Below are 25,249 nucleotides of genomic sequence, written 5' to 3'. Positions count from 1 at the left end.
CCTTCTCCAACCTTTCCTGTAGGCAACAGTGGGGAGGGGGAGCTGTGCTAATAAACCAGCTGAGGCTGAGCTTCCTGGGGCCCACGATGCCAGCCGAACCAGTGTAACCTAGAGGAAAGGTTCTCCTGCCAGTGCCCCAGGCTTGCCCCCTGAACTGCTGCTGCACTTGCCTTGCTCACAAGGAAGCCGCTGCCTGTGGCCCAAGTGCCTGCTTGCCTCTGGGCCACCTAAGGACACGCGAGTGCCAAAAGCGCTGCCATGCCAGCGCCCAGAGGCTCACACCGTACCTGTACACAAATGACTACAGAGCGGTCCATCCTTGTACACCTCAACAAGAAACTAAAACAGGTGGTCCAGAAGCACCCCCAACTCAGGCTGAGGAGCAGGCTTCTGCATCTTTACAGTTACTTTCTTTAAAAAATAAAATCTTTGCACTAGAATGAAGCGCGAGCATTAAAAGAGGTCTGCACTCCCTGCCATGAGACAGGCCTGGTCAGAAATGTGGTCGAGGGCTGGGGAGTCCACTGAGCGGGAGGTGCTGCCGCTGTAGGAAGCTGAGGAGCCCACCTCTTCCTTCCTCTTCAGCTGTCAAGAGTAGAAACTGTAGAGTTAAGAATGCGGGATCGATTCTCAGATTTGGAAGCCTTTGAAAGTTCGCGCTGTAAAAAGAAAAATGCACATGCTTTAGGGACCACACCATGGTAAGTGTCACCCTGGGAGGCAAGGAACAGCTCTGTGCCCCTCACTAGCCTCCATCCGGAGTAGGGAATTTGGGCCAGGGTCATCTCCTGAACCGTGGCTTTACAGAGGGGCTGGAAAAACAGGGAGTGCCAGTCTGCACAGGGGCAGCAGAGAGAGGACAGACACCCTGCCCCCAATTGCCTGACGCGACGGGCACTACGATACAGGCAGGCAGGGGAGCCACGGGCACAGGAGACCACGGCCCGCCCTTGCAACATGCAGCAGCCAAGCCTGGCCAGCTCACAGCTGGGACCCAGCCTGCTCAGGTCCCAGAGGCAATACAGGGCGGAGCAGGCCTGTGCTTGGCCCAAGGGGAGGGGCATTTAGAGAAGAGGTGAATTACCGCAAACTCTGAATAGGTGCTGGCAACAGAATTAATGCTCTGGGTACGCTGGGCAGGGGCTGTGGAGGTGCACCCACCGCTCAGAGAAGTTCCGTTGAGCTGAGACACATTTTCCTTGTTGTGTTCCACGCGGGCTGGCCGAGATGGCTTGGCAGCCGTGCGACAGGGAGTCCGGAGAGACTGTGGAGGCCGAGGGGAACAGTGGCCATTAGAACTCTTGGCAGTCAGATGGAATGTCTCACCTCGACCCATTCACCAGCCTTCGCAAGAACTGTGCTGCTTGCCTGACAATGGGGGCGGGGTTTGCATCCTATTTTGGCAGGGCATGGACTGAATAAGAGGCTGCCCCACCTCTGGCTGTGCACAGCAGGACAACAGTTCTTTTGTGAGAGTAACCCTCCCATCTGCTTGGGAAAGCAGCGGCGGATGGTAAAGAATGCCGCCTGGGAGCGGGGCTGCAGTCAGTCCTCCCCTGCAGGGGCCAGGTGCTCACCTTGCTTCCAGAGAGGGGTGGTTGTGATGCTGGGGAGTGAAACACGGAGCCCCCCAAGGCTGAGCGGATGGTGCTGTTGGGGGTGGCTGCTGTGGCGTTTAGCTGCAAGAAAAACAAGGGTTACTCCTGGTGAACCCCTACCCCCCCACACAGGCACATCACCTACTCTTCTTCATTCCAGACAAACACACCGGCAAAACTCTCAAAATTTGAGGGTCTAGCCCTTTTTCCACAGTGAACCTGCCAACTTCTCTACCACTTGCTTCCTTACAAGAAACCAAGAATATTCCGTTATAATGCCAGATTGTGTTAGCTGAAAGATCCAAAGGATTTCCCCAGATTTTAAGAAAATCTAATGAAAGATGGCTTAGCTATAGCCATTTAAGACTCTTCTCTAGAGAAACTCAAAGATGCCTTCTGTTTCTCCTTGTGGCAGTTTAAATTGACCAAAGTGCCAAAACCGCCCAGGGATTTCATAACTTGGGTGAAAAACTGCTGCATTTGCATGTGGTCTCAACATCTGCATTTTAACAGAGACGAAGTTACTCAGCATATTGGGGGTGGGGTGATTTTGACTAGAAGGCCAAGGAAAAGTCAGGGTGTATGGGGGGGTGTATGGTCAGCCCTGGTTAGTATTTGGATGGGAGACCACCAAGGAATACCAGGGTTGCTGTGCAGAGGAAGCACTGGCAAACCACCTCTGTTAGTCTCTTGCCATGAAAACCCCAAAAAGGGGTCGCCATAAGTCGGCTGCGACTTGAGGGCACTTCACACACACACCACACACACCACACACACACATGGGGGGGGCGGGGGGCAAGCGGCCTCTGTCCTGTTCCCATGGTGCAGAGGTCAAGGCAAGGATGAGCCATTTATTTCCATGATCCCCTTTGGAAAGCGACCTCTGCACACAGAGGGCCAGATCCCGCGGGCCGTGCACACCCACCTTCCGCACTTTGCCAGGGGTGGGGGGGCCTAAGACCCGACGCTTGCTGGGGGTGCTGCCATACATCATTTCTTCCTCAATTTGACGGGACTTCTTGAGTTGCTGAAAGAAAGGGGGGAAACCAGTTGGAAGCCCGTTCCCTGAAGGACACCAGAGGCAAAACACAGAGTTTCGGGCCAGCCCTTTGAGCAGCAAACGAGCAAGAGCCACTCGTACGTGGCCAGAAGCCCTTGGTGCCTGACCTCACTCAATGCAGGAGGACTCCCCCCCCTCTTAGTGGGAAGAGGAGCCCCAGGCGACTCCACCAGTTCCATTGCGCCACAGGGGATGGCCCAGAGACCCCCTCACCCACCCACTCCTCACTCACCCGCTCCTCCCGCTCTCTCTCCTTCTCCAGGCGGTGCATCTGCCATTGCTCTGCCACGTGCTCCATGAAGCGCTGCCCGTTGACGAGGAAGGCTTGGCCGCGCTTTTGCTCCCAGAGCTCCAGCCGACCCCTCAGCTCCTCCTCCAGCTGAAACACAACAGTTAAGCTTGCCACTGCTCAGTGGGGCAGGAAGCTGGCCGGCCAGCCTCCCCCCACCCCAGGACCCACAGACCTTGGGAAGCGTCTTCTGCAGCTTGGCCCGCAGCTTCTCCTCTTTCAAGAGGTTGCCCCCTCGGTTGGTGAAACGACTCGGGTCTGTTGCCTTCCTCTGAAAAGGAAGGGCCATCCAGTCAGACAAGCTCTTCACGCCTCCCATCCCTTATCCCATCCCACCTGCCCTCCTTCCCCCCTTCCTTGGGCCAGGCCTGGCAGCAACCACCTGCAAGCCCACCCAGCAGGGCTCCTAAGCCAAGGGTATCAGATAAGGACCACGGGCCCTTTGAGTGCTATTATCCAGCCCGCGAACCAAGGCAGCCACCTCACTGCTCCCAATTCTGGGTTGCGGGGGCCTTCTGATCCACGCCACGTGCCGGCTGGGACCTCCACATGGAGTTTCGAGCCGACGGGCAGCAGGAATCAGAATGCGGGGGCTCCAGCCCAGCGCTTAGATCACCCTCCCCTGCTGCCCCCAAAGTCAGGGCGGCTGGGGAGGGCAATGTACCCTCCGGGCTCGCCAGCCACCCCCCAGCCCCAATGTGGGCAGGCAAAACTGCGTCGGGCTGGTACATGAGGCCTATCTGGGCTGGTACACATGGCCCAGCCCGACCCAATGACGTTTATGTCATATCCGGCCCTCGTAACAAATGAGTACCTCCAGCTCCTGGAAGAGGCGCCAGTTCCCCTCCCATTTGCGGACCGCTTCAAAGAGTTCCTGGTGCTTCTCAAAGAAGAGCTTTATTCGTGCGATTTCCTCCTCATGTTGTTGCAATAGCTCCTCAGTAAAATCATCTGCAAAGGAGTGGGGGAGGAAAAGGAGATGACAAAACCCCCCGAGGGCAGGAAGCACACAGCCAGATTGACCTCAGATGGACACTCACCCTCATAAAGTGGACGGAAAGCCTCCCTCTGCTCCTTGCCATAAAAGCACTTGTCCCAGTAATCCGCCAGCTCCACCCGGAGGGCCTCCACCATGTTCTGGATATTCTGGAGCTTCAGTGTCTCCAGACGATTCAGTTCTAACTGCAGCTAAAGAGACAAGTTTGGGGTTTGCTCTCCAGCCAAGCAGCCATCCATCAATCTCTCTTCTCTTCCATGTTCTCTGCATTATGCAGGAGAATCCAGTATCCCCTGAGCCCCTGGAGCCTGAAGCAAAACTCCTGAACGGATATGGTTTTCCCTGTAGATTAGCAGCCTCCCCTGAAAAAAGCTCCTCCTCCTCAACTAGACAGATAGAGCAAGTCCTGTGGGGCTTGTTGTGTAAAAAAATCAGGAACCCCCCCCCCAAGGATCAAGCCTTGCTTGTGCCTAACCCCTCTGCAGCTGGGCCTGCAAGCAAGATCCCAAAGGCCCTTACCGCACTGATGGTCTGGCTCCTAGACCCCACCATGCAGGGGACAAAGGATTCTCTTTCCTCCATGGGCACGTGCAGCCGATCCCAGAGAACCAGGATTTTGGAGCGCAGTTCTTCACACAAAGCCTTGTTCTGAGCTTTCTTTATCTCCAGCTAGAAAATAGGGGGGGGGGAAACCAGCCTGGGTAGAACTGAGTACAGAGTGAGCGGTGGCCCAGCCGAGCCCCAAGCGCCATGGTGGACCCCCCCCTCACCTGCTGCAGCAGTTTTTTCAGAGCGGCGATGTTCTCTTCCGAGAGGCAGAAGGCGTCTTCCTCTTCACACACAACGTCCCGCTCAAAGCTGGTGTCAGGAACGTGTTCCAGCTCCTCCATGCAGAGGATGATCTTCTGCTTCGTGCCCACAAACTCCCCTTGCCGGCGATCCTGGGGGCCAAAGCAGGGAGTCAGCACCCAAGCCTGCCCGCCCCCAGCTGCCCCGCCTGCCCCTAGGCCCTGCCAGCTGACCTTTTCTGCCACCAGGGATGCCAAGTGTTGCCGAAAGTGGTCCAGGTCTTCCAGGCTGGGCACAGCATCGGCGCAGATGTCGTACGGTGCCACGGAGAGCAAGTCACAAATCTCCAGCTCCTGCTCCCGCAAAGCCTGCAGGGCCTGTTTGCGCTCCTGCTTCTGCTTCAGCAAGGCCTCCACGTGCATGCGCAACTCCTTCTCCAGCTCCAGGATGGTCGCCCCCCCATCCTCCTGCGGGAAGAAGGAGGAGAGAGCCGGGGGCTCAGCCGGAAGCTCTGCCCGCCCCAGTGCCCACAGCCAGCCTGGGAGCTGCCGCCTCACCTCGGAAGGAGCCAGCTGCAGCTCCCGGCACAGGGTGGCCAGCTGGCTGCGCCACGCCTGGATGCTCCTCAGCAGCCGGTTCTTGAGGTGCTGCTCCTCAGCGATCATCTTGTCCAGCAGCTCCTGCGGCCGGGGAGGGGGGAGGAGGGACAGTCAGCACACAGCAGCCGGGGCAAAGCCCTGGCCGAACCCCACCCGCCACCTTCAGGCCCGGGGGAGAGGCGGGCGGGCGGGCAGGCGGGCGGGCGGCCTCGGGCAGGAGCCACAGCCTCACCTGGACGTACTCCTTCACCACCTGGGTCCGCTCCAGCCGCTGCTCCTCGGGGATGCCGATCTCCTCCCAGATGTCGCGCAGCTGGCCCAGCGCCTCCCGCAGGCACGACACCGACTCGCTGGCCAGGCCCTCACTGCAGGGACGGAGGGAGGGAGGGAGGGAGGGAGGGAGAAGGCGGTCAGCCCGGCCCCGTGGGGGGGGAGGGAGAGGGGCCAACCGGCCCGCCCTGTCCTCCGCCCGCCCGCCGGCCCGCCGGCCTACCTCTTCCGCATGCCTGCCCTGCCGCCGGTCCGCCCGCCCGCGGCCCGCTCCGTCGTGCCCCGGCGGCTCTCTCCGGCGACGGCACCGCCTCGGATTCAAACTGGGCCCCGCCGCGCCCCCATTGGCTGCAGGAGCCAGGCGCCGCCCCGCCCACAACGGCCGCCTGCTCCTTCTCCTCGCCCGTCGCAGCCTTGCGACGCTTTGGGTCGTCGTGGGCCACGCCCCCCGAGCTTTGCGTTCCACCCAATGGGAACCAAAGGGCCCTTTTACCGCAGCCAATCGGGCGTCGGAGGGAGAGAACAACGGGCCCGCTGGCGGTCCCTGGTGGCCGAGCGGCGGAATTGGGATGGGCGCATGCGCGCTGGGCCCGGCGAGGGCGTCCTGGCCCGCCCTTTCCCCGCCTCCCGCCGTATTCCCCTTTGATCTGCGCATGCCCGAGTCCTAGGGCTGCCGCTCCCCGGCGCCCCCTATGGCGAGGAGCGGCGTGGCGGCCGCTGCCCGCTGCGCCCCGACCGGAAGCCGCCTGTGCGCGTGGCCGTCCGTGCACGCGCGGGACTCCCCCTCCCCACACCCTCCCCGACGGGCTCCCGGGGCCTTTCCTGCCCCTCCCGGGGTGTCGCGGTTAAGAGCGGTGGACTCTGGCCTGCAGGACCGGGTTTGATTCCCCGCTCCTCCAGCTGGGCGACCTTGGGCCCGTCACAGCTCTCAGCCCCACCTACCTCACAGGGCGTCTGCTGTTGGAAGCCGGTCTGAGTCTCCCTTAAGTGGCAGAGAAAGTCTGCACATGAAAACCGGCCCTCCTCCTTCCCGCCGCCCGACAGCTTCGCTGGGTGCCCACAAGGTGGGGGGGGCCGCGGAAATTTATCTCCAACCCCGTGCATAACTTCACCAGCCTCTGTCGTACCCCCACCCCAGGAAAGGGGTTCAAACCCCCCGGTCTTCAAGGGCCGCCCTCTGGCGCTCTGCCGCGGCCTTCCTGAGACCACGGTGGCCGGAACTGCAGGCGGCACTCCCAATGAAGCCGCGCCGCCGTAGCTCTCGACCAGGGCATTCATTCATTCATTCATTCATTCCCCTGGTGACCCTTCCTCCTCGTCCCTAGCATGGCTGCAGAGAGGCCCCTGAGCCAAATGGGCCCTCTGGGCTCTCGCAGGTGTGCCGGGAGGAGGAGGGGGGCACCCCCCTGCCTCTAGACCCGCGGGCGCACCCAGCCTCTGCCCTCCTCCTGGGTCCTGCCTGCTGTCTGTGGCCGCTTGTGGGGCATGGCCCCCCGGGGAGCACGAGGGATGAATGGCTGAGGTGCAGAGGAGGACGGTGGAGGCAGGAGCCGCGGCCTCAGAGGTTGTAGGAGCTCGGCTTGTTTCCAGAGAGCACCTTGCCAAGGGAAGGCCCGGTTTCCTGGGGGCCCCGCTGCTTCGGTGAATGTCGCGCAGTGGCCAGAGGACTCCCCCAGGCAGGAGGCAATGCTCCTGGCCGCCCGGTGAAGGGCGTTTGCCTCTGTAGGGACCGCCACGCAGGAGCGCGTCAAAATGCCCTCGGCGTCACAAGTGGCTCAGCGCCATTAAGAGGAACAGAAGCATCCGCCACTTAAGACTCAGCAGGATCTAAATGCACAAGAAACAACCTTTTGGGGACTTTTCTAAAACTCGGGAAAAACAAGCTCCTTGTGCCAAAATTCTCATCAAGAGGTCAGAAACTCATGCTGTGGCAGTGAGCCAGGGAACTGAATAGGGAGGGATGAAAAAAATACCCCACCCACCCCCAGGCATGTGCCATCCAAAACAGTGCCTCTGAAGGGACGCTTTGCCCACCTAAAATCCCACTCTAGAGCTTTCCAAACTGCTGCCCTGCAAAGGCACAAAGCCCATTGCTCGGCCCCAAACAACCCGCTTGTCTCATTCTGCTCTGCACCTGTTTTTTGTTGCTGACGTGGGGTGGGCCAAACACCCCAGAAGAGAGTGAGTGGTCCCTTTCTTCCACCCCACCCTGCATCTCCTGTCAGCCTTCACACGGAGCTCTCCGACCCAGCCCCTGGCAGCCTGCAGCGGGAGCCTCAATTGCTGTGTTCCTGCGGCAGGGTCTGAACATTTGTGGCAATGGTGAGGGGAAGAAGACTGTGCGGGCCGTGTGAGAGAGGCGTTTGAGGCCCGTGCTAAGAACCTTCCCTTGTCTCTGTGCAAGTGATCCTGGCCAAAAGGCAGTGTGCAGTTTTGGCTGCGTGCACCACGCTCGTCCCCAGCGGGCAGTGGCACCTTGGGCTCTTCTGCAGCAAGGGGCCTTGTGGAGAGGTTCTCCACCACTGTACTTTGAGACCTCTAAGGTGGCCCATCCCAGGCAGATTCACGCCTCAAGGCAGGTCCCAACCTTCTCCGTGCTGCTCTTCCCTTTCCCTCATGTCTTCTGTCCCACTCTGAAGCCTCCAGGCCCTCCAGGCCCCTCCCATGTGCAGCCACGTACCTCTAAGCTGGTAGGAAAAGCAGAGGGCCAGCTTGCAGCTGAGTAGCCAAAGCCACTTGGTAAAAACCCATATTCCCCATCCTCCATGATCCCTGGAGAGGCCTCGACGAGTCTTAATCTGCCGGCTTTTTAATCTTAACTTTTTAATCACAGCAGGGTCACAATTAAAAACAAACACATAGCCAGGCCTTATTTCCCTAATTGGCTGGAAAAGGAGACAGGACAATTTGTGAGGCAGCCCCGTCTTGGATGCACACTAGCCAGCTCAGCAGCTGCAGGCTTTCTGAAACAGGCCATGAGTCAAGAACGGAGCAAGGAGGGCTCAGCCTGGGAGCTGGCCCTCCCCTTGCTTGCAGTCAGGAGCGTGGGAGGGGGTGGAAACGACAGTCAAAACTAGGTTTGACGATGGGGGTGGGAATGCTGAAGGCAATGAGCACTGCTGAGGATGCCTCCCTTTGCCAGCCCGCCACACTTCACCCCTCGAGGCCAAGGCTGCTGCCCTGCCCTCCCACTGCAGAGATGGGCAGAGCGGAGAAGTGTGGCGGGCCGCCAAAAGGAGGCATCCTTGGCTGCAGGGGGAAAAGGAGCCAGCAGCTGCAGTTGGCAGTCAGAGCCTTCCCCCACCCCCCGACACCCAGAGAGCTCCATTTTGGGCCCTCCCTCCCCCCAGATGCCTTGGCAGAAAACCCAAGCAGTGGTCCCGAGAGGAAGCAGCCTCCCCCACTTGTGGCGCTCCTATGATGGTGGGGAAGAAGGGCAGAGAGGCCCAAACACCCTGGCCCAGAGCCAGCCATCCGGTTCTCCCCAGCTTCCTGGGATCTCTGCCCAGCTTTCGAATTGCAGATTGTCCACAAAAGGCAAAGCAGGCTAAGCAAGCAACAGAACTGCTGGTCCCCAGCTCCCCCTCCTGCTTTCCAGATGAGATGGGGCACTCAGAGCTTTCCCCACATTCCGTTCCTGCTCACCCTAGAGGCATTCTGATGCTGTGCCTACAGGCAAGCCCAAGAACCCGCTTGGCGGGGAACCTTTTCTCTGGTGGCGCTTGGTACAAGCCCTGCTCTGGGCAGCTGCAGCTTCACTCACTTAAAGCTCAGCACTCTAAGCCACTGGGGCTCAAGAGGAAGGGAATGCCCGCCCGAGGAGCTTCTCCGTCAGGGAAACAAAGCAGCCTGACTCTTCTGTGGCTTTGTGCAGAGAGGGCTATGGTTGGACAGGCAGCACAAGAGTCTCAGAGTCCCAGAAGGCACGTCTGTAGCCCCCAGCCTCGCCTCCTGAACCCGTAGGAAGGTTTGGGCCACCTCAGTGTAGCCGCAACCAGGATTTCCTTCCGGTGCAGCCTTGTTCATGCCAGGCCTGGAGCTCAGAAGCCTTTTTCGCTGCCTTCACTACAACTGCCCCCCCCCCATTCCCTTCCCCATTCCCTGTGGCTCCATTTCAGCCTCAATTTTTCAGGTTGATTGTTCATTTCCCCAACCAAGGAAGAAACAAACATGGCAGACTTCACAACTGTTTATTCTGATGACAAAGTGGACTACCAACTCAGACGCTGCACCTTCCCTCCTGCTGCCGGCTGGGAAACTGGAGCAGGGAGTAAGAGTCCCCGCGCTGGAAGCAGGCAGATGCGTGTCACTCCTCACAGGACAAGGTGCGGTCTCCACCCTGAGAGGCCCCTTCCCAGGGCAGCCTAAGGTTCAAGCAGCGTGCCCGAGAGAGGGCGATCTGCACGCTCCTTTCTTATGAGGCGGAAGGCCAGGCCAAAGGCGCCCCCAGGCTCCTCACGTCCTGGTCTCTATCATGGATTCCAGCAATCGCGCGCTGTTAGTGATGGCTGTGGTCAGGAACACAAACCTGAGCCCTAAAAGGAGCAAGGAAGGGGAGAGAAGTGCAAAGCAAACCCAGTCTGATGAGCATCTGGCTGGAACCACCGCCCACCCGCCCCTTCCAGAGGCAGCCATGAACAAACCAGGCAGTTCTCAAAACTGTTTTCGGCATCAGCAAATGAGCTTTGCAAAACATGCCAGTTCGGAAAGGTGCAGATCCAATGCCCTTCCCCCCAGCAACTGGCTCTGCTCTGCTCAGTACCTCTTTCTTTGCCCAGGAAGCGGAGTGCAGAGATTTCTGAGAAGGTGCATCCCCCCAAGAAGACAGCCAGGATGATACGCTGGGAGTCGCAAGCATTCTCCTCTGCTGCTGTGTCTGGGGCCATGACAAAGTGCACACACATCAGTAAGCAGCAAGCCGCCGGGGGCCTTGCTTGAGGGTGGCTCTGGAAACCATCCTTTGGGCTCCTCAGTGGTCAGGTTAGCCCCCGTGGTTTTATCATCTACCTGACACTAAAGATAAGAGGTCAGGCAAGCTGGAGCTATGGAATGCAATGCCATCTGCCTCTGAGGACAGACCACTCTCGAGTTCTCTTCCTGATCAGATGCAGGAGAAATGTGGAAGAGACAGGATTTCGTCACCGACTACTTGAGCAGGAAACAAGGCAGGAGAGGTCCTGATAGTGGGGGAACAACTCAGGGGACTAGTGTGGGACTCCAGGCCTAATTTGAATTTTTAAACAATTAATTTAGACCTATTTTTATTTTGTACGGATTGTTTGTGTCTTTAAATTGTGAAAAAATACCTTCCATGAATATTGTAAGCAATTAAAAAAAAAACCTGCTTCCACTGGCTTAGCCCTAACAGACCATACCACGCTTTTGCCGCTGGGCCCTCTCTCATGGGGTCAGGTACCAGAACTCCGGCCCGTGCCAGGACCGCAAGGGGGAAGGGCAGGAGCAAGGTACTCGCCTGTGGCAACGAACTCGCTCCCGCTCAGCAGGCGCACCACCTCCTCCAGGCCCAGCCAGCTCCGGCGCTCCAGGACCTGGCAGGCGGGCAGACAGACAAGAATCAGACCGGTGGTGCCAGGGGGCGCTTCGGCCTCCCCCACACCCAAACACCGGCAAGAGAACAGAGAGCCCTTGCCGGCAGGAGTCCTGGCAGGCACCTGCTCAACTATCTTGCAACTCAGTGGGGTGTAGGCACCGCTGAAGACGTAGGCCATGTCCCGGGGCGCTTTCAAATCGTACTCTCCAGCCACGCGTGGGATCTGGGGGAGGGGGGAAGAGGAGCATCAATCCACAGTGGCCGCTCCCACCAGGGCCCCTCTTCCCCACCCTGGTACCCACCAGCCCCAACTTCTTGCTGATGGCTCGGAAGTGACTCCTCCTGGCCAGAGAACTGAAGGCGTCCGAGAGCTTCCCTGGAAGACAAGAGCAAAGGGGAAGGAGATCAGAACCGGGCACAGACAACAGGAAGCTCCCGGGCAGAGTCTCTGGTGAAGGGCTGCCTCTGGTGCCTCTTGCAGGACTTCAGCCGCTTGAGCAGAAAGCCGCCCTTCCTCCCTCCAGCCTCCCCCGCCCTCACCTGCAGCTCGGTCAGTGACCAGCTTGCTGACTTTGCTTTCTACGACCGTGAGGGTCTCCCCAGGGACCTGCTCCGTCAGCAGCCCCATGCGCTTGAGGTTGTGAAAGGTCAGCAAGTGCTCTGGTCCATAGCTCTGGTGGGAAGGGTAGAAACGGGATGTGCAAAATACAGGCACACCACAGGAACACAGGGAAGGAGAATGCGACACACAGGAAGGGTGGGCTGCAGGAGGGCCATCCCAGGATGATGGCCCAGCCGCAGGAGGGGGACTCCAGAAGAGACCGTGCCCAGCCCCTCACCAAGGAGGAATAGATCCTGCCGCCTCCCCCAGCCCCCTCACCTGCAGGTACTGGGCTTTGAGGGAGCGGTAGTCCTTGGCGGCCAGTCCTAGAGCAGCCGGACACACGCCGAGAGGTCAAGGCACAGACAGGTGCAGCTGGCGTGCTCCCGAGGCACCCGCCCACAAAATGGCACCTACCATTCTCGGTGATGGACAGCAGGCACAGCAGACGCAGGCTCTCAATGGGGGAGACCTGCCCAATAGGTGAAGGGGGGTGAGTGTACTATTCGACCCCCCAGCCCTTTCCCCTGCCATGGTTCTCCCCACCCGCTGGCCTGGCCTCACCTGCCGGTCGATGTGCTCTTCGATGAAATTGATGCTCTCCCGGATATCAAACCCTTCCAGAAGTGCTGCAGGAGGGAACTGAGGTCAAAGCCGGGGCCACCTCCCAACAGGCCCCACAACGGGGGTGTGTGTGTGTCTCCAGCACCCTCCAGCCCCACCAGAACTCAGGCCTGGCCTCAAAAGGCAGGGCACCCTGTCCATCTGTCTGCCAGCAATGCTCCTGCCAACAACCATGCTGGAAGATGGCAGGTGCCTTCCTCAAGGGACCAGAAAGAGCTCTGAGGCTGCTTCTCAGTCTAGAGGGGCAGGAAAGGCCCTGCAGAAAGATTAGCTCCTCTCTAACGTTCTTCCTGTTCCCCAGAAGAATGACAGCTTTTGCTGTCTACTTCCGCCACGAACTATTCTGGAACTGTTCCAAAAGAGGGTCCATGACAGTCAGCACTTGTTTTCGGCAAGGGGTTTGGACAGTTATCCACACGCGGATCTTCCAGGTTAGATAACAGCAACATGCTCCATACGGGGCTTCCTTTCAAACAGGACAGAGGAGTCCATTGATACGCAATGCAGCAGGGATATTATTGGCTGGGACAAGAACAGGGGCCACGTATGGCCTCGCTGGCTGCTGATTTGCCCCTGAAGTCAGGTGGGTGGCCACAAACTGCGGCACTTTCTCTGTCCAGCGGCCCCAACGTCTGCCCCCTGAGAGTGCTCCTCTGCTGACCTTCCAGCCCCAAGTAAACATACAGCTTTGCACTCAGGTGTTTTCTTGAGTTATACACTGGACTCTATGATTTGTCCAGCCAAAGGTTTTGTTTTCATCTGTTTTTGCTGATTTTTAGCAACATGCTGCTCAGATCCCACCCACCTAGGAAGAGAGCCCAGAAAGACCGTAGCTGCTGAGCGGTCCAGAATCATCCCGGCCTCCCTCATGGAAAACTTAGGCAGGCACAGCAGGTTCAGTCCTGCAGCCAAACCATCTGCTTCATCCAAGAGTACCTGACAACTCCTCTCTGGAGTCCTCTGCCTCCCCCCACCCCCGCCTGGGACCAACCTATCCTTACACAAGTCAGAAGGATCCTGTGATGGTTTCTTCACAAAGGGCTGGCGCACAGCCAGTCTTCCATGAGGGCATTTGTTACAAAGCTGCCAGCTTCTCCTAACTCTGCAAGGCTGCCGAGAGTGGGTGACGGACGGAACCGCTCCATGTCCCTTGGCTGGCATTCTCAGTTGAAATCAATTGGCATTTGCCCCAAGAACTGCACCCAGCAGAGTCTAAAGGAGATTCCAGCGCAGACCGTTCTGTTCACCAGCCACCTTGCAAAGAAGCCGTAGCTGGCTATTGCTGGTTCTTTGGGGCCAGCACTCAAAGGCTGCACCAAGAAGCTCTGCTCTGTGGCACTGCCCTGGCACAACCCTGGTGGAGGCGCAACTTTCCAGTTGCCGGCACTGCCAAGAGGAAGCCTGGGCATGAACTCCAGACCCTAACTGAGTGGACTTGTTTGGAAATTCTTGTGGTTTGTGCTCAGGCCAGCATCTTCCCCTTTTCATCTCAAGCCGCTCCTCCAAATACTGAGGAGCTGCCCCACTTCTATGGGGAGGAAGAGCGTAGCAAGAAGCAGAGGTGTATTTGGAGAAGCATTGTTGGGCGGAAATTCCACAAAGGTATCCCACAAACTTACAACATTCAGCAGCCTTCAGAGGGAAGGCCACAAGCCCCCCAACCTTTGCAGAGGCTGGAGGGAACAGTGAAGCAAGCTCCCACAAGGGGGGGGGGATAACATATCTCTGTCTCCCCGATTCAAAGTGCTCTTCACGTTAAAATCAAGCAGGTGAGAGCGGGACAGCCCTACAGTTCCCAGGGATGCCATGAAGTCCTGAGGGGCACTGGAAAATGTGCACATTCCCCATTGGTGGAAGAGACAAGGTGAAGAATGAAGCCACAAACTCTCACCTCTGACATCAGTGTTCATATGCCAGGAATTCTGCCTGCCTGAAAATAAGCTAGACCCCAAAGAGGCTAGGGAAGCAAGAGTGTGGGCGTGCGTGCGTGTAGGAGGAGACGTGCTGAGCTTACCGTGCTCCGTCTTCAGCAGTTCCTGGAAATCCTGTTTGGTTTTCTTCTTCATGATGGATTCACAGGCGCCAATATCTGCAGGTGCAACGAGGGCTGTGCAGTTAGGTCTGCGATGCCTTGATTCTCCCCCCCCCCCCCCCCGGCTGCTCCTGTTCATCCACCTTAAATGCAACCTCGTCCCCCCCGCCACCAGTCCAGAGGAGGAAGGAAGGGAGAGGAGGGAGAGACCTACGCAGGCTCAGCAGGCGATGCTCTTGCTTCAAGCCCTTCAGCTCTTGGGACACAAAGTTCTTCATCTGCTTGATATCCATCCCACGACGTCGCTGCAAGGGGAGAGCGCATCTCACCATCAGGCAGCCCAGGGGCTGCTCCCCCCTCCTCATGGCCCACCTCCCACTTGCCTGCTCCCCCCGCCCCCCTGATCGCTTACATCGTACTGTGCCTGCAGGTTTCGTGCCTTCTGGCTCAGGAAGCCAAAAACGCTGGAGAAGTGCTCATTGCGGATCTTGTTGAACACCTGTGGAGACACATGTGGGGCAGTGGTTGGAGGGTCAGGCTAGGATCCAGGAGACCCAGGTTCGAATTCCCACTCTGCCACGGCCGCTTGCTGGGTGACCAGGTGGGCCCGCCACACCCACTCTCCGCCTAATCGACCTCAATGGTTGGTTGGGAGGATAAAATGGAGGAGAGGAGAACGTCGTAAAGTCACTTTGGGGTCACCACTGGGGAGAAAGGCAGAGAATAAAGGAAGCACCGGCTTAATTATTCACCAAGACCCCCAGCACCCCTCTCTACAGCAGGGGTGGGGAACCTCCGGCCCGCGGGCCGGAAATGGCCGCAAGCTCATTTTATCCGGCCCCTGGCCGCCTGCAGAAGCCTGGAGCTCCACGGCCCGCCTGCCGAGGCCCGGAGCTCCATGGAGCTAGCTGTCGCTAGCCGGGGCCTCCTCTCGGCACTTCGGGCTTTGCTGGGAGGCAGGAGTGCATGCTGCCACTGAACCTTCCTCCCCTTCCCAGCTTGCCTGTGTCTGTGTGGCGGGGCGCTCCTTCGGCCGCACCATGCTAGGGCAACCAAGACTCATGCCGCCGGGCCTCGCCGGCTTGTGCGCTGGCCGCGCCGCCGGCTCACTGGGCCCCTGTACAGCCCTCTCCCTGCTCGACCCCCCACTGGCCACACCCCTGCGCCACGGCCTAATGCTGAGGGGGCGGCCGTGACTCGTGCCGCCAGGGCCTCACCAGCTTGCGTGCTAGCTGCACTGCTGGCTTGGTGGGCCCCTGTGTGTGCATAGGAATCGGGAAGGCTTCTCTCTCCCTCCCTCCCTCTCCTTCTGCACAGTAACTGCCGGAGCTCGAGCGGGGGGAGGGGCGAGTTAACGTCCACGTGGTTCCCTTCGACTCCGCAGCGTGCGGGCACGCAAGTTTCCTCGTGGCTGACACACACATCTCCTGCCTTTGCTGCCAGCTGAGAAATTAACACCCGTTTGCGGTGGCCATTGGGCCGATGGCGCGAAACCTCCGAGGGGGAAGGGGTGGGCGAGAGTGCACAGCCCTCCTTACGTGTCAGGGAGGCTCCTTGTCTGGGGTGGTGGGAGAGAGCGTGCCTGCTCTGTGCAGGGATCAAGGGGCCTTCGACCGTTTGTTTGTTTGTGTATGTCTTGGGTGAGGCGCTGCATGTGGACTCGGTGGGCGGTGGCTTTCGCAGCGGAACTGACAGGTTTTGGGCCGGCCGAGCTGTGGGGTCGAAAGGGGGGCAGGGCGGTCCGCAGCCACCTTTGGGACGGGCACGGGCACAGGCATGTCGGGTTCGGAGTGGCTCGTGGGTTTTGAACGCCCGCCACCGAGCTGCAGGCCTTTTGACTTCGCCGTATGTTCTCGGAGCTTTCCCTCTCTGGCCATTTACGCACGGGAGGTTTTGCCTTGGATTTGCAGCTCTTTAGATGCACATTTTCCCCATCTGAAATCTCAAAACTCTGCATGGGGGCTTGCTTTTGAATTTTAAGAATTTGGGTGGGGGAAAGCAAGTCCCCATGCAGATTTCTGAGAATTCAGATGGGGAAAATGTGCATCTAAAGAGCGCCAAATCCAAGGCAATCCCAGTCATCTCCAGCTCAAGGGACTAGCCTGAGACCTTGGAGAGCCGCTGCCGGGTTGAGTAGACAGTACTGACTTTGATGGACCAAGGGTCTGATTCAGTAGAAGGCAGCTTCATGTGTTCCCTCCCTCCCCTTCCTTCCTTTTCTGCATAGCCTCTGCTAGGGTTGCCAACCTCCAGGTGGTGGCTGGAGACCTGGCAACCCTAGTCTCTCCTCCCCCCCCCCGGCCGGGAGATCTATGTCTGGTATGGCCCCTGAATGATGTTATAAATACGCAAATGGCCCTTGGCAGGAAAAAGGTTCCCCACCCCTGCTCTACAGGGAGACCCTCAGTGGTGCTGCCAGTTCAGGAAACCACAGCTTCCGCTGGGAGGCCCCGTCATCACCAGGCATCTGTTCTTCCACTTTCTAGCCCCGCTTGCCTGGTGTGTGCGTGTGTGTGCGCTGGGGCCAGATTTACCTTGTCCTGGGCGTTCAGCAGGACTTTGATGCTCCGATCAGAGGAGGAGACATCTGGACCAAAGTCCACACTCCCTACAGAGAATGAAAATGAGCCAAGATGTTTCCCCCACCCCCAATATTCCTGGCTTGGAGGTGGCCTCTGCCCTCTGGCTGAGCATCCAAGTGTCCCTCCCAGGGGGCAGCTCAACCCCCACTGGCCCCAGAGGCAGGCAGGGAGGCTCAGGGCTGGGAAACTCACCACACTTGATGCGGAATGTGTCATCCACCAGGCCTTCATACACCACCTGAGAGCAGAGGGCCGTGACGCAATCCACATCTGCAAAGAAAGCAGTCCAGTGGATCCCCTGCCTCCTGCAAGGCCTCACACGGGAAGGCCCTTCAGCCAGGGCCACCCACCCCACCTTTCTGCCCTGCACGCTGCTCAGCCAGAGGGCCAGTCTAGGACTCTTGACCACCTGGGGGTCCCAGCCTCAGCTGAGAAAGACAGTGGTGCTTGCTTCATCGGGCACATCCGTCTGGCTCTCATGGGAATTGCCACCCTTGGTCCTCCAACACCCATTGCTCCTGCCCTCGAACCCCCTTTCTGCAGCTCCTCCGTCTGCCAGCTCTCCTGGCCAAACACTCTGGCCCCTGTTGGAACACTGTGTGTGCGTGTGTGAGTGTGTGTGTGAAAGTTTTTATACGCCGACTTTCTCCACCACTTAAGGAAGAATCAAACCGACTTACAATCACCTTCCCTTCCCCTCCCCACATCAGACACCCTGTGAGGTAGGTGGGCCTGAGAGAGTGTGACTAGAACAAGGTCACCCAGCTGGCTTCATGTGTAGGAGTGGGGAAACAAAGCCGGTTCTCCAGACCAGACTCCACCGCCCCACACCAGCCCCCAAGCCCCTACCTCTGTCCATGAGGAAAACTTGGCCAATCTCTGGCTTCCGGCCTGTGCCGTCACCTTCGCTCTCCTCCGCTGCCTCACGCCAGATTTCATGGACCATCTGGGAGAAGAACAAATCCTGCCTGTCACCTTGAACCCCGTGTCCTCCTACCAAACCCCCACCGCACCAGTCGAAGGAGCGCCAGAAGGCAGGAAGCCATCCAGCCTCTGCTCTCTGCCGAGCATGAGTCCCCTTCCTGCCCCAGCTCTGAAGGCTGACGTGGAGACAGGCAAGTGGGCTGCCCACAAGACCCTTACAGGCTGCTGCCCACAGCACTCAGCTGCCCACACCACCTGGCATGTGCCCCCCCCCCCCCCGCACACATACAGCTTTTCAAGACTTGGGCCCCACCCTTCCCACAGTCCCCTAATATCCTGCCATTCCACACCTTGGCACACCGGCCAATTCCGTAGGTCCTGGTAAACGGTCCAAAGAGGGAGCTCATTAACTGCAGTGCCTGGGCCACTGTCCTGATCCAGCGCTGATTCCCTTCCTGCCGGGGCACAAAAGCAACAGGCAGCGGCTTCAGGGCCGGCCACCCCACCCGCCTCCTCTGGAGAGCCCTCGTATTGAGAGCCGACCCTCAGTGACCCCGCTGTGGGCGGGGATAGCCAGGAGCAACGGCCCGGTCTAGGGGGGGGGGGAAGGCCTCCAGACCGACCAGGAAGGAGTCACGGAAGAACTCGGGCAGCTCCATGCTGATGATGTCATCATCCAAAGGGAGCAGGTAAAAGGACCACTCGTCCCAGGTCACATCTGGAGGGACAAGGAGGGGCTTTGAGGACAACTGCGCTCTGCTGCTGGACGTCACCTCAGAAACTGCCCAGAAGTCTCTGAGCTGGGGGAAAGGGAAGCTGGGAAGCCAGGCACCAGCTCAGGGCCCGTCACTGCCCCATGCCACGTGCAGATCAAAGGTGCTCATTCTTCTCCCTGCCGCTTTGATCCTCCACACCAGACACCTGAGAGCCCTCCCCAAACTTACCCCCGTAGATTCCCTCTTCTTCCAGGACCATCTCACAGGTATAGAACTGCAAGGGATGGAGCCAGCAGTTAATGTTTCCTGTGTGACCTTAGCAGACCCTCGCCCATGCTTCCCGCAGCCCATCCCCTTTCCTGGACACTGGACGCTGAGGCATACATACACCTCCCCATACGGCAGAACCTGCACAAGTCCACAGAGAGCTAGGAAAACTGGGACGCCATCCCTGACTCCTGTCCCAAGAGGGAGAGAAGTGGCCTCAACAGACACACGATCACCAGGCCTCTCCCAAATCAAATCTCCTCCTATCCTGCCCAGCCAGGCAGTAAAGATTTCCCTCCCAAACCCTGCGCTCTGTGCTGGCAGTGAGAGATGGGGCCTTTGCAGTCATGGCCTTTTGCCCTTGGAATGCACCCCCCCCAGGCTCTCCGGGTGCCTACAGTACTTCATTTGTTCATTAGAAAATGCAAATGGTTCTACTTAAGAGACCTCTACTCAAGGTGGTTCCCAAGATAAAAACAATAAAATAGTAAAAACAACGAAATAAAGTAAAACAAGCCACAAAAACAGCATAAATGACATTCAGCAGCAGCATAAAATGATAGTTGGAACATAGTCTTCAGGATAGGAGCAGATCACAAAAGCAGCAAAAAAAGGTAGAACCCTTCAGTTAAAAGCCTGGATAAAGAGAGATACCAAGGAGAGTGGCGCAGGTGTCAGGGAAGCATTCCAAAGACAGACCACCCCTGCCTCTGGTCCCCTCCCACCCGGCCTCTGTGTTCAAAGGTGCAGAGAGAAGCCCTTGGGAAGAGGAGCTGAACTGGCAGGGCCTGATAGCAGGGGAGAAAGCGTCCTTTCAAGTACCCCAAACCGCAAGCCGGGAAACAGACGGTCAGCCGCTGCAGCTCTTTCAGCTCGGGGTGTGTGTCTGTGTGTGGATACAATCCCTGTAACCGGCCCCTGACAGTTTGTGTGGCTGCTGTACTTTGAACCAACGGGTTTCCTGACTGTTTTCATGGTCAGGCCCACATAAAAGTGCATTACATCAACCTAATCTGAATGCGATCGGAGCCAGGACCACTGTCCCCAGATCACACCATCTGAGGGACAGCTGCAGCTGGCATAAGAACATAAGAAAGACCCTGCTGGATCAGACCAAGGCCCATCAAGTCCAGCAGTCTGTTCACACAGTGGCCAACCAGGTGCCTTTAGGAAGCCACAAACAAGACGACTGCAGCAGCACCATCCTGCCTGTGTTCCACCGCACCCAAAATAATTCAAAGTACGGCAGCCAAGCAAACTGTCAGGGGCCAGTTACAGGGATTGTATCCACACACAGACACACACCCCGAGCTGACAGAGCTCCAGCGGCTGACTGTCTGTTTCCTGGCATATCAGCTGAAGCTGACAAAGGACCCTACGCGCCATGGAGATGGGCCTCAATGCCAAGCAATGAAGCTGCCCTTCAGGGGGATTGCAACCCCAGCCAGCCCACAGCTTACTGTCTTCTCGGTACCAGGCCAGCCCCTTTCTTTTTACCCAGTCTTTTAATGGAAAGGTTCCACCCTTTGAACAGCCATGGTCCTGGTCTGGTTAGCCTGAGAGCCGAATTATGGATACCCTTTTAGACCTCCGGATACGCTCTATTCTCCCTGGGGAACTCTGGTCAAAATTTTACGGTCTTGGTTTCATTGTTTTTATTTTGTAAACAGTCTGGAACAGGACTCTGGAAAGGTGGGATATACCCTGTCTAACCAAATCAAGTCTACAGCAGCAGAGCTCCTTCCTAAAGGAAGCCTCACCTTCTGGGGACTGAAGATGATCTTGTACTTGCGGGTCCTGCCAGCGGCCTTGTCAGCGTTGACGATGTCTGGAAAGAGAGCTGCTCAGACCGGCCCCGCTTCCCTCCCCAGCCCGCCCAGCCGCTCCACACGCCGCCTCGCTCCCGTTTAGCTGCAGCGGCCAGACAGTAAAATGGACTCTGCAGAGCTACAAGTGGGGTGCCCCAAGAGGCCCCCCCAATCAACACTCCTGTCAGCTGCTTGTCAAGAAGAAAGCAGTGAGAAATAAAGTGTTTACTGCTTTCTGTAAAGACTCCTCTGCCTCCGCATTGGAACGAAGGCTCATTAAATAAGAACTACAGTGCAAAGGTGTGTGTGTGGGGGGGGGGGGCCTGGGCGAGCCAAGGCAAGAGGGTGGTTTAGAGCAGAGGCTGCAGCCGAGTGGCAGCTTGGCAGGCAGATGGTCCCCGGGTCCTTCCCTGGCAGCATCGCCAGTTCAAGAGGTCCGGCAGTGTGAGGAGGCCTTGACCCCAGGTCGCTGCCAGTCCCAGGAGGCAACGCTGACCTTGACAGGTCAGGGTGAGTAGAAGGCAGTGCTGCCTCTCATCCCACTCCACCTGCCGATGCTGCTCCAGTGGGACCCCTCCAAGGAGAACTGTCCAGCGGCCACATCAATCGCCCAGGCGGCCCCTCCTGTCCGGCCACAGGGCTCTAGCTGCACCTCCCTACCCCCCCCCACTCACCTGCCACATACTTGACGCTCCTGATGCGCGGCCGGACTAAGAAGCACAACCTGGGGTGGGGAGGACACAGGTGGATGGGTGAGGGAGGGAGGGCCTCTGGGAAAGGGGGGGCTCCTCCCTGGCCCCCTCCCCTGCTGGGCGGGCGAGTGGGGGGGACTCACTGGTCGCTGGAGGTGTGGGGTGGCTTGTTCTCCACGCGGTAGACCTTGTCCACTTCGTGCTGCTGCTCGGGGAGAGGGGGGGGGAGGAGGGGCTGAGTGAGCGGCGCCTCGCTCGGCCCCCCCCACCCGCCCGCCCGCCAGACCCCCCCCCCCGCCCGGGGCCCACCTTGAGGAGGGAGAGGCTGGCGATGCGGTCCAGCGGGCTCATCAGGTCGGCCTCGATGAACAGGTCCTTCTTGCCGGGGAGCTGCGGGGGGGCGAACAGAGGGGGGGGGGCGCGTCAGGCAGGCCCCGGGCGGGCGGGCGGGGGAGGCCCGGCCCCCTCCCCCTCCCCCCGCGCGCTGCTCACCTGCTCGAGCAGGTAGACGAGCTGGTCCCGGGCGAGGCGCTTCAGCAGCTCGAAGTCGGGCAGCTCCGGCGCGTCGCGGTGCCCGGGAGACGCCATCATAGCCCCCCCGGCAGGGCCCCCCCTCTCCCCCCGGAAGTGAGCGGCAGCCGGAAGCGAGCGTCGCCCGGGGCAACGCCGCCCCGCGTCGGGGGCGATGGGGGGGGCAAAAGGCGGAGGCGGCCCAGGGGCTGCCCGGCCGGCTGCCTGGAGACCCCCACCCCGCGGCGGCAGCTGTCCGGGGAGGGGGGAGGGGGGGACGGGGCGGCCTAGAGCCCCCTGGCTTCGATCAGGCGCCGCAGCTCCTCCTCCAGCGCCGCGTGGGTCCCGCGCAGGGCCGCCGCCACCTCCGAGGCCCACCGGAAGTAGTCCCGCACCCGCTCCTCCGACCAGCCTGCCCGCCGGAAGAGGAAGGAAGGTCAGGCAGGCAGGCGGGGGCCGCTGAGCGAGCCAGGCCTAGCGCGGCACCGGGGGGGGGGTGGGGCGAGCGGGCGCCTCCGCTCTGGCGCGCTGCTCTTCCCTACTCGGTGGGAGACCCGCACCCAGGGCACCGCGGGGCAGACAGACGCCTTACTGAAGCAGCAGGGCAACTCGAGTCCCCTCCCCGGGTGCTTTGGAGGCGTTGGCCCTGTGCTCCACCACCTGCAGGCGCGCCTGGCTTGATCCCAACGGCTCGCCTATTTCTGTACATTTGTGCAGGTTTTACATGGAGGCAGGCCAAACAGGCCGAAACGCGCCCGGCAGGTGGTTATAGGACATCACCCTTAGGAAACGCCACTGGGCTGGTTTAATGTTTCTAAATAATTTTAATCTTGACATGGCGCTTCTCATAAATTATATTTCCATTATTTATGTATGCATATACATTTTCATTCTACCCGGCCTTGGGGTACCCAGCTTCTGTTCTCTGTGTGTGTGAAGTGCCGTCAAGTCTCTTCCGACTCATGGCGACCCTATGAATGAAAGTCCTCCAAAATGTCCTCTCTTTGACAGCCCTGCTCAGATCTTGCAAATTGAAGGCTGTGGCTTCCTTTATTGAGTTAATAGCCTGGGTTTCATTCCCCTCTTTTTTCTTCTAATGGAGTAGTTATGTGTCAGAGTCACCCCTTCTGGATTCAGCTGACTCGACCTCTAGTTTAGGCTACGGTAACCTCTAGTGAGGACTGTTGTAATGTACAACAACCCAGAACCTTCCATTGGTCCACAGTGTGGCTGCGTACAATTGGAGTAGGGCTTACCTGTTTTTGAAGAACTTCACTGACCACCCGTTTGTCTCTGGGTTCCGCTTCAAGTTTTGGAAATGATCTAGGAGGGCCCCCCCCCCCCCCGTGTGCCAGTGACACCCCTCCCATTAGTATTGCCAGGCCCCTCTTTGCGACCGGTGGGAGGCTTTTGGGGCAGAGCCTGAGGAGGGCAGGGTTTGGGGAGGGCCTTCAATGCCATAGAGTCCAGTTGCCAAAGCAGCCATTTTCTCCAGGGGAACTGATCTCTATTGGGTGGGGATCCGTTGTAGTAGCAGGAGATCTCCAGCTAGTACCTGGAGGTTGGCAACCCTTCCTCCCATGGCAGCTGTTCACTCTGGTGGACTTTGGGGTGAGGGCCCTGACCTTGTGGCATGACCTGCCCACCCTGCCCAGCATTTTTTGGGTTGTGTTGTTGTTGCTTTTCTAGTACTGGGGATGATTTGTACCGTGGCAGAGTCCGGTGTGGCGGTTCGTGGTGCGCCTGCAGGGCGTTGGGGGTTTTGCTCTCCAGGCGTTTGCCGCGAGCCTCCTCCTTGGGCCTTTGGGGAAAGGTGGGCTAAAAAGCCGGCGCCGCCGGCCCCCTCGTGCCCCCCGCGCCGGGCTCACCTGGCGGCGTGCAGCGGTGCAGGTCGCGCAGGTTGTGCAGCTTGTCTGCCAGCGTGACGAGGCGGGCGGCGGGGCTGCAGCGGGCGGCGCGCTCGAGGCGCAGGCGCTGGCGCTGGGCGCGGGGCAGGGCCTTGTCGTCGCTCACCTCCTCCACCACGCGCCTCACCTCCGCGCCGAAGCGCTCCTCCAGCTCCGCCGGGGACGTGTCGGTGTCTTCCACCGTGTCGTGCAGCAGCGCAGCCTGGGCAGCGGGGGAGAACCGCCATGGGGCCCCGCGCTGCCAGAAGCGGCGGCGGGGGGAAGGGGGTCCGTGCGCGAGGGACCCGGGCCTTCTGCACGCGCTCAGAGGCGCTCTTTGGGGGCAAGGCAAGGCGAGGCGGGGCGGGGGCCCTACCTGCAGCACAGTGATGTCGGTGACTCCCGCTTCCTGCGCCAAGATCCGGGCCACCCCTGGGGGAGAGAAGGGGCGAGGGTGAGCGGCGGCGGGGGGGGAGGAGAGCGGGAGCCGCCCCCGCCGGGGGCCCCCCGCGCGCCCCCCCTCACCGATGGGGTGGTTGATGTAGGGCGTGCCCTCCGGGTCCTTGCGCCGCTGGGCCTGGTGCTTGTGGGCCGCGAAGTCGGCGGCGTCCAGCAGGCGGGCGGCGTCCGAGGCGCTCATGGCCGCGCCGGCAAGGACGGCGTCCGGGGGTGGGCGGAGCCTGCCGCCCCCCGCCCCCGCGCGAGGGAGGAGCGGCGCCTGCGGCGGGGTCCCGTGGCCCTCTGCCCCCCCCACTCCGGCTGCCCCGAGTGGGAGCGCTTTCCCCTGGCAGAGGGCGGAGACGTTGCGTCGCCCCTAGACAGAGCGGGAAGGGACCCCGAGCCGCCCCGTCCAGCCCCCTGCGCAACGGAGGGAATCCACAGCCCCCCCCCCTCCCGGGAGCCCTGCTCTGCGCCCTCCCCTAGCTGGGCCGTCAGGTGTGCCCCTTCAAGTGAGCGAAGGCTCCTCCTCTCCCCCCCTCCCCGTCCAGGGACCACCGCTGGAGGGTCCACGTGGCTGCTGCCCGAAGCTGTGCGGCCCCTGCTGCCCTATACTGGTTCCTGGCTCCAAGGCTTGCCTGTTGCCAGCAGTCTCCAGGGCCGGGGAACTTCCCCCGGCCAGGAATCAACACGTTTATTACTAGGCCACTCTGTCTTCCAATAAAGCCAATACTGTTCCACGGTTGTGACAGTCGCTACAGCAGGGGGCTAGACAGACATGACAAAAAAGGGAAGGGAGGTGGCAGGGCCCTCTCCTAGGGGACTCCACTGGCTCCAATGCTGCTGCTGCTCCTGCTGCTGCGCACTCCTGGTGGCCAAATGCTCGGTGCCCTCCAGCTTCTACTTCTGCCTTTTCTGTTTTCTGGCTCCGTGGTTGGTGGCAGCCAAAAGGTTAGTTTTCATAGTGAGCCTGAGTTGCCCCCCCCCCCCGCTCAGGTTGTCTTCGGATTTGGGCA

At 59.6% G+C, this 25,249-nt stretch overlaps 3 protein-coding genes across 3 annotated transcripts; all 3 read right to left on the bottom strand.

Annotated features, from left to right (window-relative positions):
- Positions 1–618: 618 nt before the first annotated feature.
- Positions 619–5,836, bottom strand: PRC1 (protein regulator of cytokinesis 1). Its single transcript, XM_056865765.1, has 13 exons — positions 5,826–5,836; positions 5,565–5,697; positions 4,967–5,200; positions 4,715–4,885; positions 4,464–4,613; positions 3,988–4,135; positions 3,762–3,898; positions 3,123–3,218; positions 2,891–3,037; positions 2,524–2,625; positions 1,578–1,679; positions 1,162–1,264; positions 619–659 (listed from the first exon to the last, which is right to left on the bottom strand). Exons 1-13 carry the CDS (start codon positions 5,834–5,836, stop codon positions 631–633), a joined length of 1,563 nt encoding a protein of 520 aa, XP_056721743.1. The 3' UTR covers positions 619–630.
- Positions 5,837–10,053: 4,217 nt separating this feature from the next.
- Positions 10,054–21,987, bottom strand: VPS33B (VPS33B late endosome and lysosome associated). The gene is made up of 23 exons (XM_056866006.1): positions 21,892–21,987; positions 21,709–21,789; positions 21,543–21,604; positions 21,382–21,431; positions 20,660–20,727; positions 18,861–18,906; positions 18,540–18,634; positions 18,267–18,371; positions 17,842–17,938; positions 17,185–17,262; positions 16,945–17,018; positions 14,823–14,909; positions 14,625–14,715; positions 14,393–14,467; positions 12,319–12,383; positions 12,172–12,226; positions 12,034–12,080; positions 11,694–11,826; positions 11,456–11,529; positions 11,275–11,376; positions 11,076–11,151; positions 10,365–10,478; positions 10,054–10,137 (listed from the first exon to the last, which is right to left on the bottom strand). The coding sequence occupies exons 1-23, from the start codon at positions 21,985–21,987 to the stop codon at positions 10,058–10,060; spliced, it is 1,851 nt and encodes a 616-aa protein (XP_056721984.1). The 3' UTR covers positions 10,054–10,057.
- Positions 21,988–22,196: 209 nt separating this feature from the next.
- On the bottom strand, positions 22,197–24,440 carry HDDC3 (HD domain containing 3). The gene is made up of 4 exons (XM_056865999.1): positions 24,321–24,440; positions 24,172–24,227; positions 23,778–24,018; positions 22,197–22,321 (listed from the first exon to the last, which is right to left on the bottom strand). Exons 1-4 carry the CDS (start codon positions 24,433–24,435, stop codon positions 22,197–22,199), a joined length of 537 nt encoding a protein of 178 aa, XP_056721977.1. The 5' UTR covers positions 24,436–24,440.
- Between the last annotated feature and the right edge of the window lie 809 nt (positions 24,441–25,249).

Source organism: Euleptes europaea, chromosome 20 (genome assembly GCF_029931775.1).
Source record: "Euleptes europaea isolate rEulEur1 chromosome 20, rEulEur1.hap1, whole genome shotgun sequence".
NCBI classification, from domain to species: Eukaryota; Metazoa; Chordata; class Lepidosauria; order Squamata; family Sphaerodactylidae; genus Euleptes; species Euleptes europaea.
Note: the sequence above shows the minus strand (reverse complement) of the source record. Positions and strands in the feature narration are given on the sequence as shown.

What these genes read in the sequence shown, in the direction of transcription:
- HDDC3 (XM_056865999.1), bottom strand. Translation starts at nt 24,435, where the DNA reads ATGAGCGCCTCGGACGCCGCCCGCCTGCTGGACGCCGCCGACTTCGCG. An exon ending in CTACATCAACCACCCCATCG is followed by an intron (nt 24,228 to 24,320) that starts GTGAGGGGGGGC and finishes TCTCTCCCCCAG; the next exon opens with GGGTGGCCCGGATCTTGGCG. An exon ending in GCACCGCTGCACGCCGCCAG is followed by an intron (nt 22,322 to 23,777) that starts GTGAGCCCGGCG and finishes TCCGGCGGGCAG; the next exon opens with GCTGGTCGGAGGAGCGGGTG.
- VPS33B (XM_056866006.1), bottom strand. Translation starts at nt 21,987, where the DNA reads ATGGCGTCTCCCGGGCACCGCGACGCGCCGGAGCTGCCCGACTTCGAG. An exon ending in AGTTTTCCTCATGGACAGAG is followed by an intron (nt 17,263 to 17,841) that starts GTAGGGGCTTGG and finishes CTTTCTTTGCAG; the next exon opens with ATGTGGATTGCGTCACGGCC. An exon ending in TGCTGAACGCCCAGGACAAG is followed by an intron (nt 14,910 to 16,944) that starts GTAAATCTGGCC and finishes GTGTCTCCACAG; the next exon opens with GTGTTCAACAAGATCCGCAA.
- PRC1 (XM_056865765.1), bottom strand. An exon ending in GCCTCTTCCAGGAGCTGGAG is followed by an intron (nt 3,219 to 3,761) that starts GTACTCATTTGT and finishes CTTCCTTTTCAG; the next exon opens with AGGAAGGCAACAGACCCGAG. An exon ending in TGCAGAAGACGCTTCCCAAG is followed by an intron (nt 3,038 to 3,122) that starts GTCTGTGGGTCC and finishes GTTGTGTTTCAG; the next exon opens with CTGGAGGAGGAGCTGAGGGG.